At 30.9% G+C, this 14,723-nt stretch overlaps 1 protein-coding gene across 1 annotated transcript; it reads right to left on the bottom strand.

Annotated features, from left to right (window-relative positions):
* Positions 1-11,643: 11,643 nt before the first annotated feature.
* Positions 11,644-13,056, bottom strand: LOC114165503. Its single transcript, XM_028050110.1, has one exon. The coding sequence runs from the start codon at positions 13,054-13,056 to the stop codon at positions 11,644-11,646; it is 1,413 nt and encodes a 470-aa protein (XP_027905911.1).
* Positions 13,057-14,723: the final 1,667 nt, after the last annotated feature.

Genomic DNA, 14,723 nt, shown 5'->3' with positions numbered 1-14,723 from the left:
CTGAAATTTTAAAAATAAATAAAATATATTTTTTATACGAATTTATATTTACGAAAATATAATTAAAATTCAATATAGGTATTTTATATTTGTCAAATTGAATAAACAATACTTTATTACCTTTTAATGAAATGCATTTTCTTTTATAATTGTATCAAACGATATCTAATAACTAAGTCAATCAAAATAAAGAATTAAAATTTAAATGAAGTAACAAATAATAATTTTATATTTTTTTGGACATTTAATTAAATATTCTATTTCGGTAAACAAAAACAAAAAATCTTCATATATATATATATATATATAGACACACGAGTGTGTTCACGGATGTTGTTTTCGATAGTTATTATTTTTTATTTATAAATAAATAAATGTAATAGTCGAATGACTTTAATTATGATTATTTTTAATTTATTAATAAAAAAGAAAATATCAATTCAAATTATAACTGAATGAATTATATAAATATTTTGAAGTTGTTATCGGTATTTACAATTTAAAATGCTCTTTTGCAAGCTTAAATATGAATTTATTGTTAATTACAACTAATCCATAATTATATTTATTATTATATATTTATAATTATATATAAGAGTATTTTTTTTATATAATTACTTATTCTTAATTTATCCTTTAAAATTTATTTATTTATTTACTTTTAAAGACTTTAAAATTTATTTATATTTTAACTTTTAATTTTTAATTTGTTTAATACATATTTTAGAAATAAAACAAAACATTAATATATATATATATAATTTTTTTTCATATAATATATTAAAAACTAATTAATATTTTAAAATAAATTAAATTAAAAAAATAATCTTTTTAAATAAATATATATATATATATATATATATATATTCGTCTGATTTCGAAATTCGATTATGTTATTTTATTTATCTGATTTCAATATTCGGAACTAAGGATGTCAACGGGACGGGTATGATATATAGGTAGTAGTACCCTACCTGCTAGATAAATATTCATTTTGTATCCGTATCAATATCCATTGGGTATTCGTTATGCAGGTATCTGTCTATTTTTTTTCATATCTGCTGGTATCCACGGGTACCCGCGAATATTTAAAAAAATAAATATTTAATTATAAGTAGTGTTTGGATCAACAAGCTTACTTCCTCCTATTGATTCATGAAAAACAAACAAATAAAAAATCACTAACAATTTATATTGTAGTTTATTTTTGAATGAAATATTAAAGAAATTACTAACTTTATCAATGTCCACATCTTGCAACATTGTATAAAGTTACATGTTGTCCAATTTTAATCTAGAAGAGTATGAAAACATAAGAAGTTCATTAAAAATTTCTAACAATCACTTAGTTAAAATATCTAAGTAAAACTATTAATTTCATTACCTTCCATATTGGTCCATAACCAGTCTTGGAGACACATCAATGCCTCCATAATATCTGGAAATAATCTACTCCGATGTGGAGTAAGAATCTGTATACCATTATTTGATGAAGACTCATAATGTTTTTTTCTACTATAATCTCATATATATATATATATATATATATATATATATATGAGATTATTGTGAATTAAAGTTTAGTGGGTACGGATATTATAATATTCGTACATACCCCGTTAACATGTGGGTATCAATAATATCCGTATCCACAGATAGTAGATATCTAATTTTAATATTCGGTTTTTATTTATTATTGGTTTTATCCGCAGATACCAGTGAGTTTACAATTTTTTGCCTGAAATCAAGTCCAAACCCTTTATTTTTCTCCCATGTTCTGGTTTCTTTTTTTTTCAGTTTTTTTTTTTATCTTCAATATATAATTCTGTTAGTTTATAGTTTAATTCTAGTAGTATCTTAACCTTGGTTGGCATCTCAAACGTTGAAAATATGTGCGCTTGTTTGGTTTGTTTTATTTTTATAATTATGGGGTGAAATTTTAATAATAATAATTATATAAGTTTCCTTTTATAATTATATTAAAATCACTTTATACATTTTATGTTAGTTATTTTAAAGGTATTTTAATCACTTTAGATGTATTTCTAAGTTGTTTATTTTTATTTTTAGATCATTTTGGATGTACTTCTAATTTAGTCATCTTAAATTATTTAAAATTGTTTTATCGGTGCTTTTGATAGTGTTATTTTTACTTTTCAACAAATTAGATACATTTCTAATTTGGTTATTTTTATTTAAGACCACTTTAGATGCATTTCTAATTTGGTTATTCCTATTTTAATATTCGAGATCACTTTAGATGCACTTCTAGTTTGATATGCTTAAAATTATTTAAAATTATTTTATTTACACTCTTAAGAAATATTTCATTTATCACTAATATTTTAACCACTTTGGATGCACTTCTAATTCGATTATTTTTATTTTACAACCACTGTGATGCACTTCTAATTTGGTTATTTAAAAATTATGGGAAACCTTTTTTAATTTTTGTGTTACAAAATAAAATATTAAAATTAAAATTTATTATTATTTCTACTCACAAATATTTTCGACAAAAACTATGTAAATTTGATTATCCATTGTACTCGTAGATACCTAGAAGCGGGGTACCATCCCTATTGTTAGAGGTATCATATATCTTTTGATTTTAATTCTATTGATGAATATTTTAATTCTATTGATGGAGATATAATATACTTTATTTTATTCTCTTGTATTATTATCAAATATTCATGTATTACGATGATGTATTAGGTTTTATTTTTTTCTCTTATATTATGGGATATTATACTCTATATATTGAACAAAAGTTTCCAATAAATCAATATAAAAGCTATATTTTAGTTGTTTTTCATCAAACACATCTTGTGTATATTTTTCCTTCTCATGGCTTATATATATCTAACATAGTATCAAAGCCATTACCTTCTCTTCTCTGATATCTAACATGGTATCAGAGCCATTACTTTCTCTTATCTAATATGTAACATAGTATCAGATGAAAAATGCCTTCTGCCATTACCTTCTATTTGTTGTTACCTTCATGGCGATTTTTGCTTCTCCTGACCCTTTATTTCTTCATCTTGGAGAAAATAATCCACTTGTTCTTCTTGTATATCTCTTTCTTGTTGATAACAATTATCAACAATGAAAAAAACAAAATTCTCAAAGTTCTCAGTTTTTTTCTCCAACTTCTTGGCTTTCTCAAGTTCTTAGTTCTCAAGTTCTTAGTTTTTCTCAAGTTCTTGCTTTTCTCAAGTTCTGTCTTTTCTTAAGTTATAAGCCATCTCAAGTTCTCGACCTTTTCAAGGTATCGGCTTTCTTAATCTCTTCGCCTTCTCAAGTTCTCAACCTTCTCAAGTTCTTAGTGTTCTCAAACCAATCTCTCAAAGTTCTCAGATTCTTCAAGGTTCTCGCGTTCTCAAAGTTCTTGCATTCTCAAGATTCTCTTCATCCGATTGCTTTTCAAAAATTGCTACTTTCAAGTTGGGCCTTCATAAGCTTTATGCCCTTCTTGAGAGGAGGTGTTAAAGATATCATATATCTCATGATTTTAATTCTATTGATGGAGATATAATATATTTTATTTTATTCTCTTGTATTATTATCAAAATTTTCATGTATTATAATGATATATTAGGCTTTAATTTTTTCCTTATATTTGTCGCAACCTAAATTGTGACGGGATGACGAACTAAAAATAAATTCATTCAGAAAAAGAGATTAGAATTCGCCACCATAGTTTATTCAGGAAAACTATGGAAAACCATAAAAATAAAATAAAGTCTGCGAAAACCAAATTTTGGGTCCGGGAGTCGGTTACGCGTAGGGAAGGTATTAGCACCCTACAGCGACCGCCCAAAGGCGGTACCTTTAATTAAATTTGCAAAAGAGATGTGTTTATTTTAAATATTTATTTTTCCCACGAATAAGAAAATATTGAACAAAATTATTTTTTGAGTGAAAGGGACCCGACAAGGATTAAAACCTTGGTCCTACGTATTCTCATTACAAATGAGAAATCAGGGCTACGTAGTTCTTTATAAAATTATTTGAAAATGATTTGGAAAACCTTTTGATTTTTGGGAAGTAAACCTGACAAGGACTTGCCCTGCTCCTACGTATCTCCATTCACAATGAAGAATCAAGGATCATGTAGTTCTTGATAAAAATTGATTAGAATATTTAATTTTTAAAAGTTGTCTTTTAACATTTTTGAAAATGAGTGTCATGCGACGCGTGCGGCCGGGTTGACACAAAAATCATTTTTTATACTTTGTATTTATGAAAGGGAGTGTCGTGCGACGCAAGCGGTCGATTAGACACCAAAATATTTTTATAATTTTTTATATTTTGAAAATGAGTGTCGTGCGACGCGAACAGTCGATTAGACACCTAAACAATTTTATGATTTTTATATTTTGAAAAAGAGTATCGTGCGACGCGAACGGTCGATTAGACACCAAAAACAATTTATATAATTTTTATTTAAAAAGAAGTATCGTGCGACGCGAGCGGTCGATTAGATATCAAAACATTTTTTTATAATTCTTGTATTTAAAAAGAAGTATCGTGCGACGCGAACGATCGATTAGACACTAAAAGATAAAATAAAGAAAATAATTTTAAATTTTATTTATTCTTATTTTTATCAATTTTGAAAATTATTTTAATTTTTATTTCAATTTAAAATATTTTTTATTATTTTTTAAAATGAAATGATTGAAATGTGATTTTAATAAAAAAAAGTTAAATTGGAAATAGAAAATGAAAGTGCATAAATAAGTATGTGAGTGCAATGAGAAAAACTACACACATGGAAATGGGATGTATATAGAGAAACATGTGGTGCATAAAGTAAACACATCATAGTTTAGAAAAAGAAAATAAAGGACTGGGGTGTGTGCTTAGTGAAAATGCAGGTACAAGAGATAAAATGAAATTAAATGCAAAGGGTGTGGAGTTATTACATTAGGAAGTACATGAAGTAAATAAATAAAAAGATGACCCATTTATTATGCAAATCTGGAGAGGTATGGAAATTAAGTTACGGGGGTGCACGAAGTGATATTGTGTCAGCAGCAAAACCCTAGTTCATTATCTCCATCTTCATCAACATACCAAACTTAATTTTTTCCAATTTCCATCCCATACTCACGGTGCACACTAACAACATCACTACTAGGGATGGCAACGGGGCGGGGCGGGGACGGGTTTCACTATCCCATACCCATCCCCACAAAAAAAATTCATCCCCATCCCCATACCCAAACCCAACGGGTATCAAATTTTTGTCCCATCCCCATCCCCACCGGGTAACGGGTATAATCTCGTACCCATACCCGTACCCGTGTTCTAACAACTTCAATATTAATTTTTATAAGAGAAAAAAATTACGGTAAAGAAAACATAATATTATCAAATATTCAATATCAGGAGGATGATTGTTTCTTCCATATTTTAAATGTTTGTTTAGTTCAATTTTTTAAATTCTAATGAATCTCTTTTTTATATACTAATAAAAGTTATAATACATCATTTGATCAAAATGACACAAAGAACAAATAATAAACACAATAATAAAATTTTGACATAGATTTTGTATCTTTTAAACTTCAATATATGTTGGATAGTGACAAAAAAATATTCATAGCAATTACATTAAATTTTTATATTGTAGTAAATAAAAGTTATTTATACAATTAAAGTGAAAAAATTACAATATGATTAATAATGAGTTATAAAATATAAAAAATTAGATAGAATATATCAAAATATTATTCTATATAATGAAAATAAACAATAAATAAAAATATTAAAAAACTAACAAATGTGTGTTTTAGAAATAATTTGAGATACTATCGAAAGAAATCGCACAAAGGAAATCAAATGTATAATTAAGGTATGATAAAATGAAAAATATCTTAGAGAACAAATTATTAAATTATGTTTGAAGTGGTTAAAATTAAATAGAAATATCATTAGTGCCAAAAAAATTTGTCACTAAATTACAAATAAATTAGTAATTAAATTGGTCACTAAATCAAGTACCGATTCAATCATTGAATCGGTCACTAATTTAATCACTGATTCAGACAATAAATCAACTACTACAACCAATGACGAAAAATAGTGATTGATATGGGTTAATGACTAAATCAGTCAATATTTCATGTTTTTTTTGTAGTGAATTATCATATATTATTCCTAAATATCATTATATTTATATATATATATATATATATATATATATATATTTTAACCAGTTCAAACATAATTTAAAGTAAAAAAATTACAGTATGATTAATAATGAGTTATAAAATAAAAAATAATTAGATAAAATATATCGAAATATTATTCTACATGATGAAAATAAACAATAAATAAAAATATTAAAAAAACTAACAAATATGTCTTTTAGAAATAATTTGAGAGACTATCGAAAGAAATCACACAAAGGAAATTAAACATATAATTAAGGTATGATAAGATGAAAAATACCTTAGAGAACAAATTATTAAATTATGTTTGAAGTGGTTAAAATTAAATAGAAATATCATTAGTGCCCAAAAAATTTGTCACTAAGTTACAAATAAATTAGTAATTAAATTGGTCACTAAATCAAGTACCGATTCAATAACTAATTTAATCACTTATTTAGTCAATAAATCAACTACTACCACCAATGACGGAAAATAGTGATTCATATGGGTTATTGACTAAATCGGTCACTATTTCATGTTTTTCTTGTAGTGAATTATCATATATTATTCCCAAATATCATTATATATATATATATATATATATATATATATATATATATATATATATATATATATATATATATATATATATATATAATTTTAACCACTTCAAACATAATTTAAAGTGAAAAAATTATAGTATGATTAATAATGAGTTATAAAATAAAAAATAATTAGATAGAATATATTGAAATATTATTTTACATGATGAAAATAAACAATAAATAAAAATATTAAAAAACTAACAAATGTGTGTTTTAGAAATAATTTGAGAGACTATCGAAAGAAATCGCACAAAGAAAATCAAATGTATAATTAAGGTATGATCAGATGAAAAATACCTTAGAGAACTAGGAAAACTTTTCAAATATCAACATATATACTCAATAGTTGAAAAATAACGAAAATTATTTTAATGAAACAAAAGAGTTCTTCAAATTAAACAAAAATTAATAATAATAAGTAAATTATTTTTTTTATATTACCTTAAATTGAGAGTATAAACATTCTCATGTGAAAGGAAAATATATAATAAATAAAAATATTAAAAAATAATAGAAATATTCAAATGTGAGGCATAAAAAAATTTTAATTAACATAAATCATTTTAACATAATTACATAAAAGTTATGATAAGATAAAAAATATATTGGAGATGCGAATGAGTTTCATGACAAACCAAATAATTAAAAGAAATAAAAAATAGAATATATATATATATATATATATATATATAGTTACTTAATTAATTATGAATATTTTAATAATTTAAATGGAGATGGAGATATGGCGGGGACGGGTATTATGGCGGGGATATGTACATCCCCATACCCATTCCCATACCCAATTGAAAAAGTCGGGATTCCCTATACCCATACCCATACCCAGTCAATGCGGGGATTCCCCGACAAAACGGGGACGGGTTCGAGCAATACCCACGGAGACGGGTTTATTTGGCATCTCTAATCACTACCATCTCCACTGTTCACCGCAAAGTCGCCGTCGACGGCCCCAGTCGCCCTCAACAACCTTGCCAGTGCCACCCGTTTTGCCTCTGCATGAAATAGCACTAACCGGTAACCCTCATGTTCAACGTCTCCATCTCGAGTCACCATAGCCATCGCCAGAACCATTGTTCCGTCAAAGATACCGCCGTCAACAACAAAGGTTGTCACTGGTACCTCTTCCTTCCTCATTTCATTCGCACAAATCATCTAGGAGTTAGCACCAAATCTCTCACGAATTCTCCGCCGGTCAAAGCGGCCAAGGACGCCATCGCCGCGCCAATCGGAGTTGTCTTCGCTTCTACTTCGAATATGAATTTTTCGACAAAAATCCCGAACACCACCACCCTTACTCTCCTTTCTCAAAGCCTATTCAAGCCTTTCCCCCCTTTCTAATTGATTTATAATGATTATTGACCATTGTAACAGGAAGATGAATTGGGTCTTTTATTTAACTCACAATGTAATCACCAAAGTGGAATAAAGAATTCATAACGTACCTTTACTGTGAATTATTGATTTTCTTGCTATTTAGCTGCACTGTTTCTTTGTTTTGATTCTTTTTGGTGTCTCTACGACAATGGTTTGGATGAAAGTGCGTCAAAAAGGGTGCAGGGGATGGTTGATGATGGCTTAAAATGTTAGAGAGGAAGATCGATGACCATTGCTTTTGCAGAGGGCCTCGATATGAAAGATCAATGATCATTGCCTTTGCAGAGGGCCTTGATATGAAATCATATGAAAATCAATGACCATTCTATCGAAGAGGGTCTTGATATGAAAGATCGATGACCATTGCCTTTGCAGAGGGCCTCAATATGAAAGATCGATGACCATTGCTTTTGCAGAGGGTCTCGATATGAAAAAACATGAAAATCAATGACCATTCCATCGAAGAGGGTCTTGATATAAACATAATGAATGTATGATATTTTAATTGCATGTATAATATGAAATGTATGTTATGCAATGCCTACATGAATGCATGTTATGCTTGTTTCTTTTCCTTTTTATGAAATGCATGCCTACATGAATGCATGTTATGCATGAATCACCTAAGACCTTTGTCTTTTCATTTTGTTTTTTAGAGCTGAAGGGGGCAAATCTTAATATGCTTGAATGCATGAATTTATGATGCAAAGCTTCCATAGAAATCCTATATATTTTCACTTTTATATTTTTTGTCTTTTTATAATTCTTATTAATTTTAAGCTACAAAAACTGAGTTTTTGGACAATATGAAACCAGACTAGGGGGCTAGTATGAAATTGGGCTTGCGCCAAATGAATTAGGCTTGAGGGCCAAACTAAACTGGGCTTGGGCCAGACAAACTGGGCTTGGGCCAGATAAAACTAGGCTTGGGCCAGACAAACTGGGCTTGGGCCAGACAAACTGGGCTTGAGCCAGAAAAACCAGGCTTGGGTCAGATAAAACTGGGCGTGGGCCAGACAAACTAGGCTTGGGCCAGACAAACTGGGCTTGGGCCAGACAAACTGGGCTTGGGCCAGACAAACTGGGCTTGGGCCAGACTAAACCTGGCTTGAGCCAGATTAAACTGGGCTTGAGGGCCAGACAAACTGGGCTTGGGCCAGACTAAACTTGGCTTGAGGGCCAGACAAAACTGGACTTGGGCCAGATAAAACTGGGCTTGGGCCAGACAAACTGGGCTTGGGCCATATAAAACTAGGCTTGAGCCAGACTAAACTGGGCTTAGGGGCCTATAGGTCATTCATATGAATGAAAAGGACCATTAATTTGAAAAATGTCAAAAGTAACTTTTGTAATATTAATTTCTTATTTCTGAAAAAAAAAACGTTTGATTGAAGAGATATGTTGCATAATTATGCTAACTCATGTAATGATGATATATTGCATGTTATGATAATATGACATGCAAATGGTTATGCATTGTAGAACACACATTTATTATTTCAAACACAATTGTAAGGATCAGAACCTTGATATGCATGAATGCATGATGAAAACCTTGTAATGCTTTGTCCTTTTGACTTTTTTTTTTGCACGTTCGAGTCAATTGTTCTATTTGCAATCATCAAACTCATTATTTTTTTCAATATTTCTTGAAAGTGAGGAATGTCACACACCTTGAGGTCTAATGTTTAAAATGAATATACTTTTGACTTTCTCTTTCACAACATCAGTGCACGAATGTGCTTGAATTCACAAGTGAGTGAAAGGCCAAAATTTTTTTGAAAAGTGTTTGAAGGAGATTGGGATAGCCATGTGGGCATGTCATTCCTCACACACTCCTAAAAGGAGATGTAATTTGTGAATGTCAGTGTAAAAATACACAAAAGACCCAAAAGCTGCCCTAGTTATGGTGTTTGGGAAAAAAGGAATTGGATCTATGAATGTCAAGGTGGAAAAAATTCATGTGAGACCCACAAAGTTGCCCCAGTTTTAGGATATGGGTTTTGTTCAGTAGAGATAATGGATATGAAAAGAATTGGCTAAAAGAATTGCCCCAGTTGGTTTGATTTTCTTTCACTTGCTTTGGCCATTTAGTAGGGAGTTCCCCTCTTCCTGAGACACCATTTTCATTTTTCTTTCATTCATTCATTTTTTACGACCGCATTGTTAGCCATGTGGCTTTTATCGCAAAATTAAGCTTATAAAAATCAAAACAATCAATGTTCAATCTGTGTGGACTTTTACTTGGCTTGTAACGTGGCTATGGGCTAAAAGGCTTTGAAAGAAAGGATATAAAGGCCCAAATAATTTTTAATTTTTTTTTGCAATTTTTTTTTAAACAAAAGCTACCATATAGGTATTGCATCAACTATTTGTCAAGACTTTTTTAACACTTTGCTTTTTTCAAATTTTATTTCAATTTCTTTTCATTTGCAATCACTTTGTGATTACTTTTGCTTTTTGGCTTTGTTTTTCCTTTGATGAATTCTCTTTATTTAACCGTTGAGTGCTTTTCATGTACATCTCAAGCTGACTTCTAGTATGATGATAACCCTTGTTTGGGAACAATTTTAAAAGAAAACTTTATTTTTTTGGCTCAATGGGGTAGCAAGGGATATATTTTTTTTGGATGAAGAAGAATGGCCACACATCATTTCAAATTTCGATTGCTTTATTTTCAAAAGATTAACTTTGTGACAAAACTCAATGACTTCAACACGAGTCACTTTTTCTTTTTCTTTCTTTCCTTTGTTTCATCTTTTTTCTCCTAGATTGCCCTCTTGGGTTTTCAATCTAGCAGACTTCTTTTTCTTTTTTTTTTGAAAATTGTTTCTTATTTGTCTCAACGGATTCAGAGATCATCCAACTAGTGCAAACAAAGATAAATATTGGCAAATTTGCCCTAGTGTGAAAAATCATTTTTATTATATGAGTGAAACCAACGGTGTTAGGGCAAATCCTTTTATTTTGCGAGAGTGAAGGGTTGAGGCTTTCTAGCCACACATGTACAAGTGTTTTCAAAAGAAAAGATCAAGTTGTTATTCTTCATTAAGCATTTCGAACCCAAAAGATATGACAACCCTCATTTTTATTATTCTTTTCTCTTCTTTTTTTTTTTTGCTTTTTTTTTGCTTTTTTTTTTTTGTATTTGAAAAACTTGAATTCAATGATTAGCAAGAAAAACAAGTGACTCATAACATACTCCTTTTGCCTTTACTTTTTGTGTTTTTTTTTATTTGTCATTTTTTTGACACCCTTTTAGGACTTGTTGTGGAGGAAATCTTGAATATCTCATTTGCTTTGAAATTCATGAAGGATGACATGATGCAACTGATCAAAGTATTCATAACAATATGAAAGGTAATTCAACAGTCTAACACAATATGAAAAGCATAATATTTTCAATGTTTACAAAGCCATGGTGTTCTTCATGCCGAGGTGTTTTCATGTCCTAGTAGAGGCTTTTCTTCAACATTAAGTTATCTTTCTTCAAATGTCAACAATCCTGAATCAATCAAGGATTGTACCTTGTACTTCAAAGCCGTGCATGCTTCTGTTGAATGACCCGGTGCTCCTCCATGGTAATCACATCTTGCATTTACATCATAATTTTTTGGGTATGGAGGTCGTACAGGTCTAGTGGGACAAATATCTATGAGCTTGTCGCGGAGGAGATTTGGTAATAGCTCTTTGTAGGTCATAGGGATAAGAGTGAAATTGACAGCTTTCTTGCCTCGATTGTAATTTTTTCGCCCAATGTCCTGATTGGATTTCTCTGACTGAGACTTTTGAGGATAGACAATAGGGTGTAGATTAGCTCTTCGCTCTGTTCTTATCCCACGCCTAGAACCATACTCATTCAAATTTGCTACACAATTTGGGTCAAGTGCAATTTTTCCGTTCCTTATGCCAACCTCAATCCTCTCTCCCATTATAATCAAGTCTGCAGAGTTCAAAGAAACACTACTCATCATATGTTTATAAAAGGGTGACTGCAAAGTATTTATAAATATAGCCACCATCTCTTTTTCATGCAAAGGTGGCTCTACTTGAGCAGCAATCTCTCTCCATCTTAAAGCATACTCTTTGAATGTCTCTGCCTCCTTTTTCTCCATGTTCTGTAGTTGAAATCTATCAGGCACATTATCATTGATATATTCATATTGCTTCACGAATGCAGCCACTAGATCTTTCCAGGAACGAATTTGGGTTGGTTCCAAATGCATGTACCAATTAAGAGCCATGCCAGTTAAGCTTTCCTGAAAGAAGTGAATCAATAATTTCTCATCATGAACGTAGGCAGTCATTTTTCTACAGTACATGGTTATATGATTCTTTGGACAAGTGTTCCCTTGATACTTTTCAAACTCTGGTAATTTGAACTTCGGAGGTATCACCACATCTGGAACTAAGCACAGCTCTGCAGCATTGCCAAACTCAAACTTTCGTATACCTTCTATAGCTCTCAGCCTTTCCTCTAACATTTCCAATTTGTTTGTGGAATCTTCAACATTCAGAGGTGTAGTGACACGGGGTGAAGGTTTCACCTCGGGTTGCTTTTCCATTGACACATGTACTACATTTGGTTGAACAATTCCTTGGGTGCCTATGAAGGTAGATGTCCCAGGTTCATTCTCATTCGTATCATGAGTTGCAACCATATAGCTTGCAGCTTTTTTCTCTAAGTCAAATCCAATGGGTGGAGTGTAATTCGGAGGAAGACCATATGGAGGAGAAACTTGGGTTTCCTGAACCCTTTGTTGATGTTGTTGAGTGGAAGTCTCTCCAGATTTTTCTAGTGCCTTTATGGCTTCCAAAATCTCATGTATTTGCTCCTTCAATTGTTGAATATCTATCTTCGTTGCTTCATGAGTTTCTCCCAAATTCTCCATGATCTTTTATCAACAAGTCCTTGAAGGTGTCACAATTTCTTTATTTTATTAGCATGAACTAACGAATGCAAAAACCAAATCCATGTGATGCATGAAACCCATTATGCATATGCAGACAATATCAAAGAATGAATGTATTATGCAAAATGACATGAGGATGCATGTTAAGTGTTTAAAAAACTATGTGCCCCAAGAGACATTTTATTTTACTTTATATGTTGATGTGATTAAGGAACACCATGCACGATATACGACTAACTGAAAACCTACATGAGATTTATTGGTGCCTCAAGAGGCATGTATTCATATGATATGAGTATGAAAATGTGATGCACTGATTTCAAAACTCCATGCATGATATGCAATCGAATGACACAATGAGATGCATGTTTACCTTATTCTCATGAGATGTGAAGTATGATAAAAAAAATGATATGCATGACACACCATTGAATAATGAGATGCATGATTGTGCCTCAATGGGCACTTATTCACATGTAGAAAGATGTATAATATGCACAAGAGGAGGTGAAGGGTAAAGGACGTAATTGTCTCCCTTTTGTGCCTTAACATAGGTATGACGCTTAAAGTTCTAAGGTGAAATATATGCATTCACCAGGATGGTTCCCTAATGCCTAAGGATCAAGGTCACTAGAGCTATAGTTAACTTCACGGTATTTCCCACAACAGTTGGTAAACAACACAATGTGAGAGTACCAAATGAAGCAAACAGACTCTAGTTGGGGTTCTCACAATGACCACTTGGGAAGTACATCCACTGTGACACTGCTACACAATCCCCTTCTAATTCTAAGTTGCACAGACCCGGGTATAGGGCCCCACTCATGTTATGTACAAAAATATAAAGTGAGTGTGTGAAGGGAGAAAAATGCACAAATAAACCCTCACCTTCAAAACAAACATAAAAGATCTAGGTAGATACAAGACATGTTTTCTACCCTAGATTCAACATTCACATTAATTACGCCATACACAAGTTAAAGATAAACAAGAATATATACATACAAAAAGAGAAAGGGGAAAACAAACATTTAAATTAAACACATCACTTTCGCAGATTCAATTAAATAGGCCTGACTCTTTACGGTCCCCAGTGAAGTCGCCATCTGTCGCAACCTAAATCGCGACGAGACGACGAACTAAAAATAAATTCATTTGGAAAAAGAGATTAGAATTCGCAACCATAGTTTATTTAGGAAAACTATGGAAAACCATAAAAATAAAATAAAGTCTGCGAAAACCAAATTTTGGGTCCGGGAGTCGGTTACGCGTACGGAAGGTATTAGCACCCTACAGCGCCTGCCCAAAGGCGGTACCTTTAATTAAATTTGCAAAAGAGATGTGTTTATTTTAAATATTTATTTTTCCCACGAATAAGAAAATAGTGAACAAAATTATTTTTTGAGTGAAAGGGACCCGACAAGGATTAAAACCTTGGTCCTACGTATTCTCATTACAAATGAGAAATCAGGGCTACGTAGTTCTTTATAAAATTATTTGAAAATGATTTGGAAAACCTTTTGATTTTTGGGAAGTGAACCTGACAAGGACTTGCCCTGCTCCTATGTATCTCCATTCACAATGAAGAATCAAGGATCATGTAGTTCTTGATAAAAATTGATTAGAATATTTAATTTTTAAAAGTT

This window comes from Vigna unguiculata, chromosome 10 (assembly GCF_004118075.2).
Source record: "Vigna unguiculata cultivar IT97K-499-35 chromosome 10, ASM411807v1, whole genome shotgun sequence".
Taxonomy (NCBI): domain Eukaryota; kingdom Viridiplantae; phylum Streptophyta; class Magnoliopsida; order Fabales; family Fabaceae; genus Vigna; species Vigna unguiculata.
This window is presented reverse-complemented; position numbering and strand designations above follow the sequence as displayed.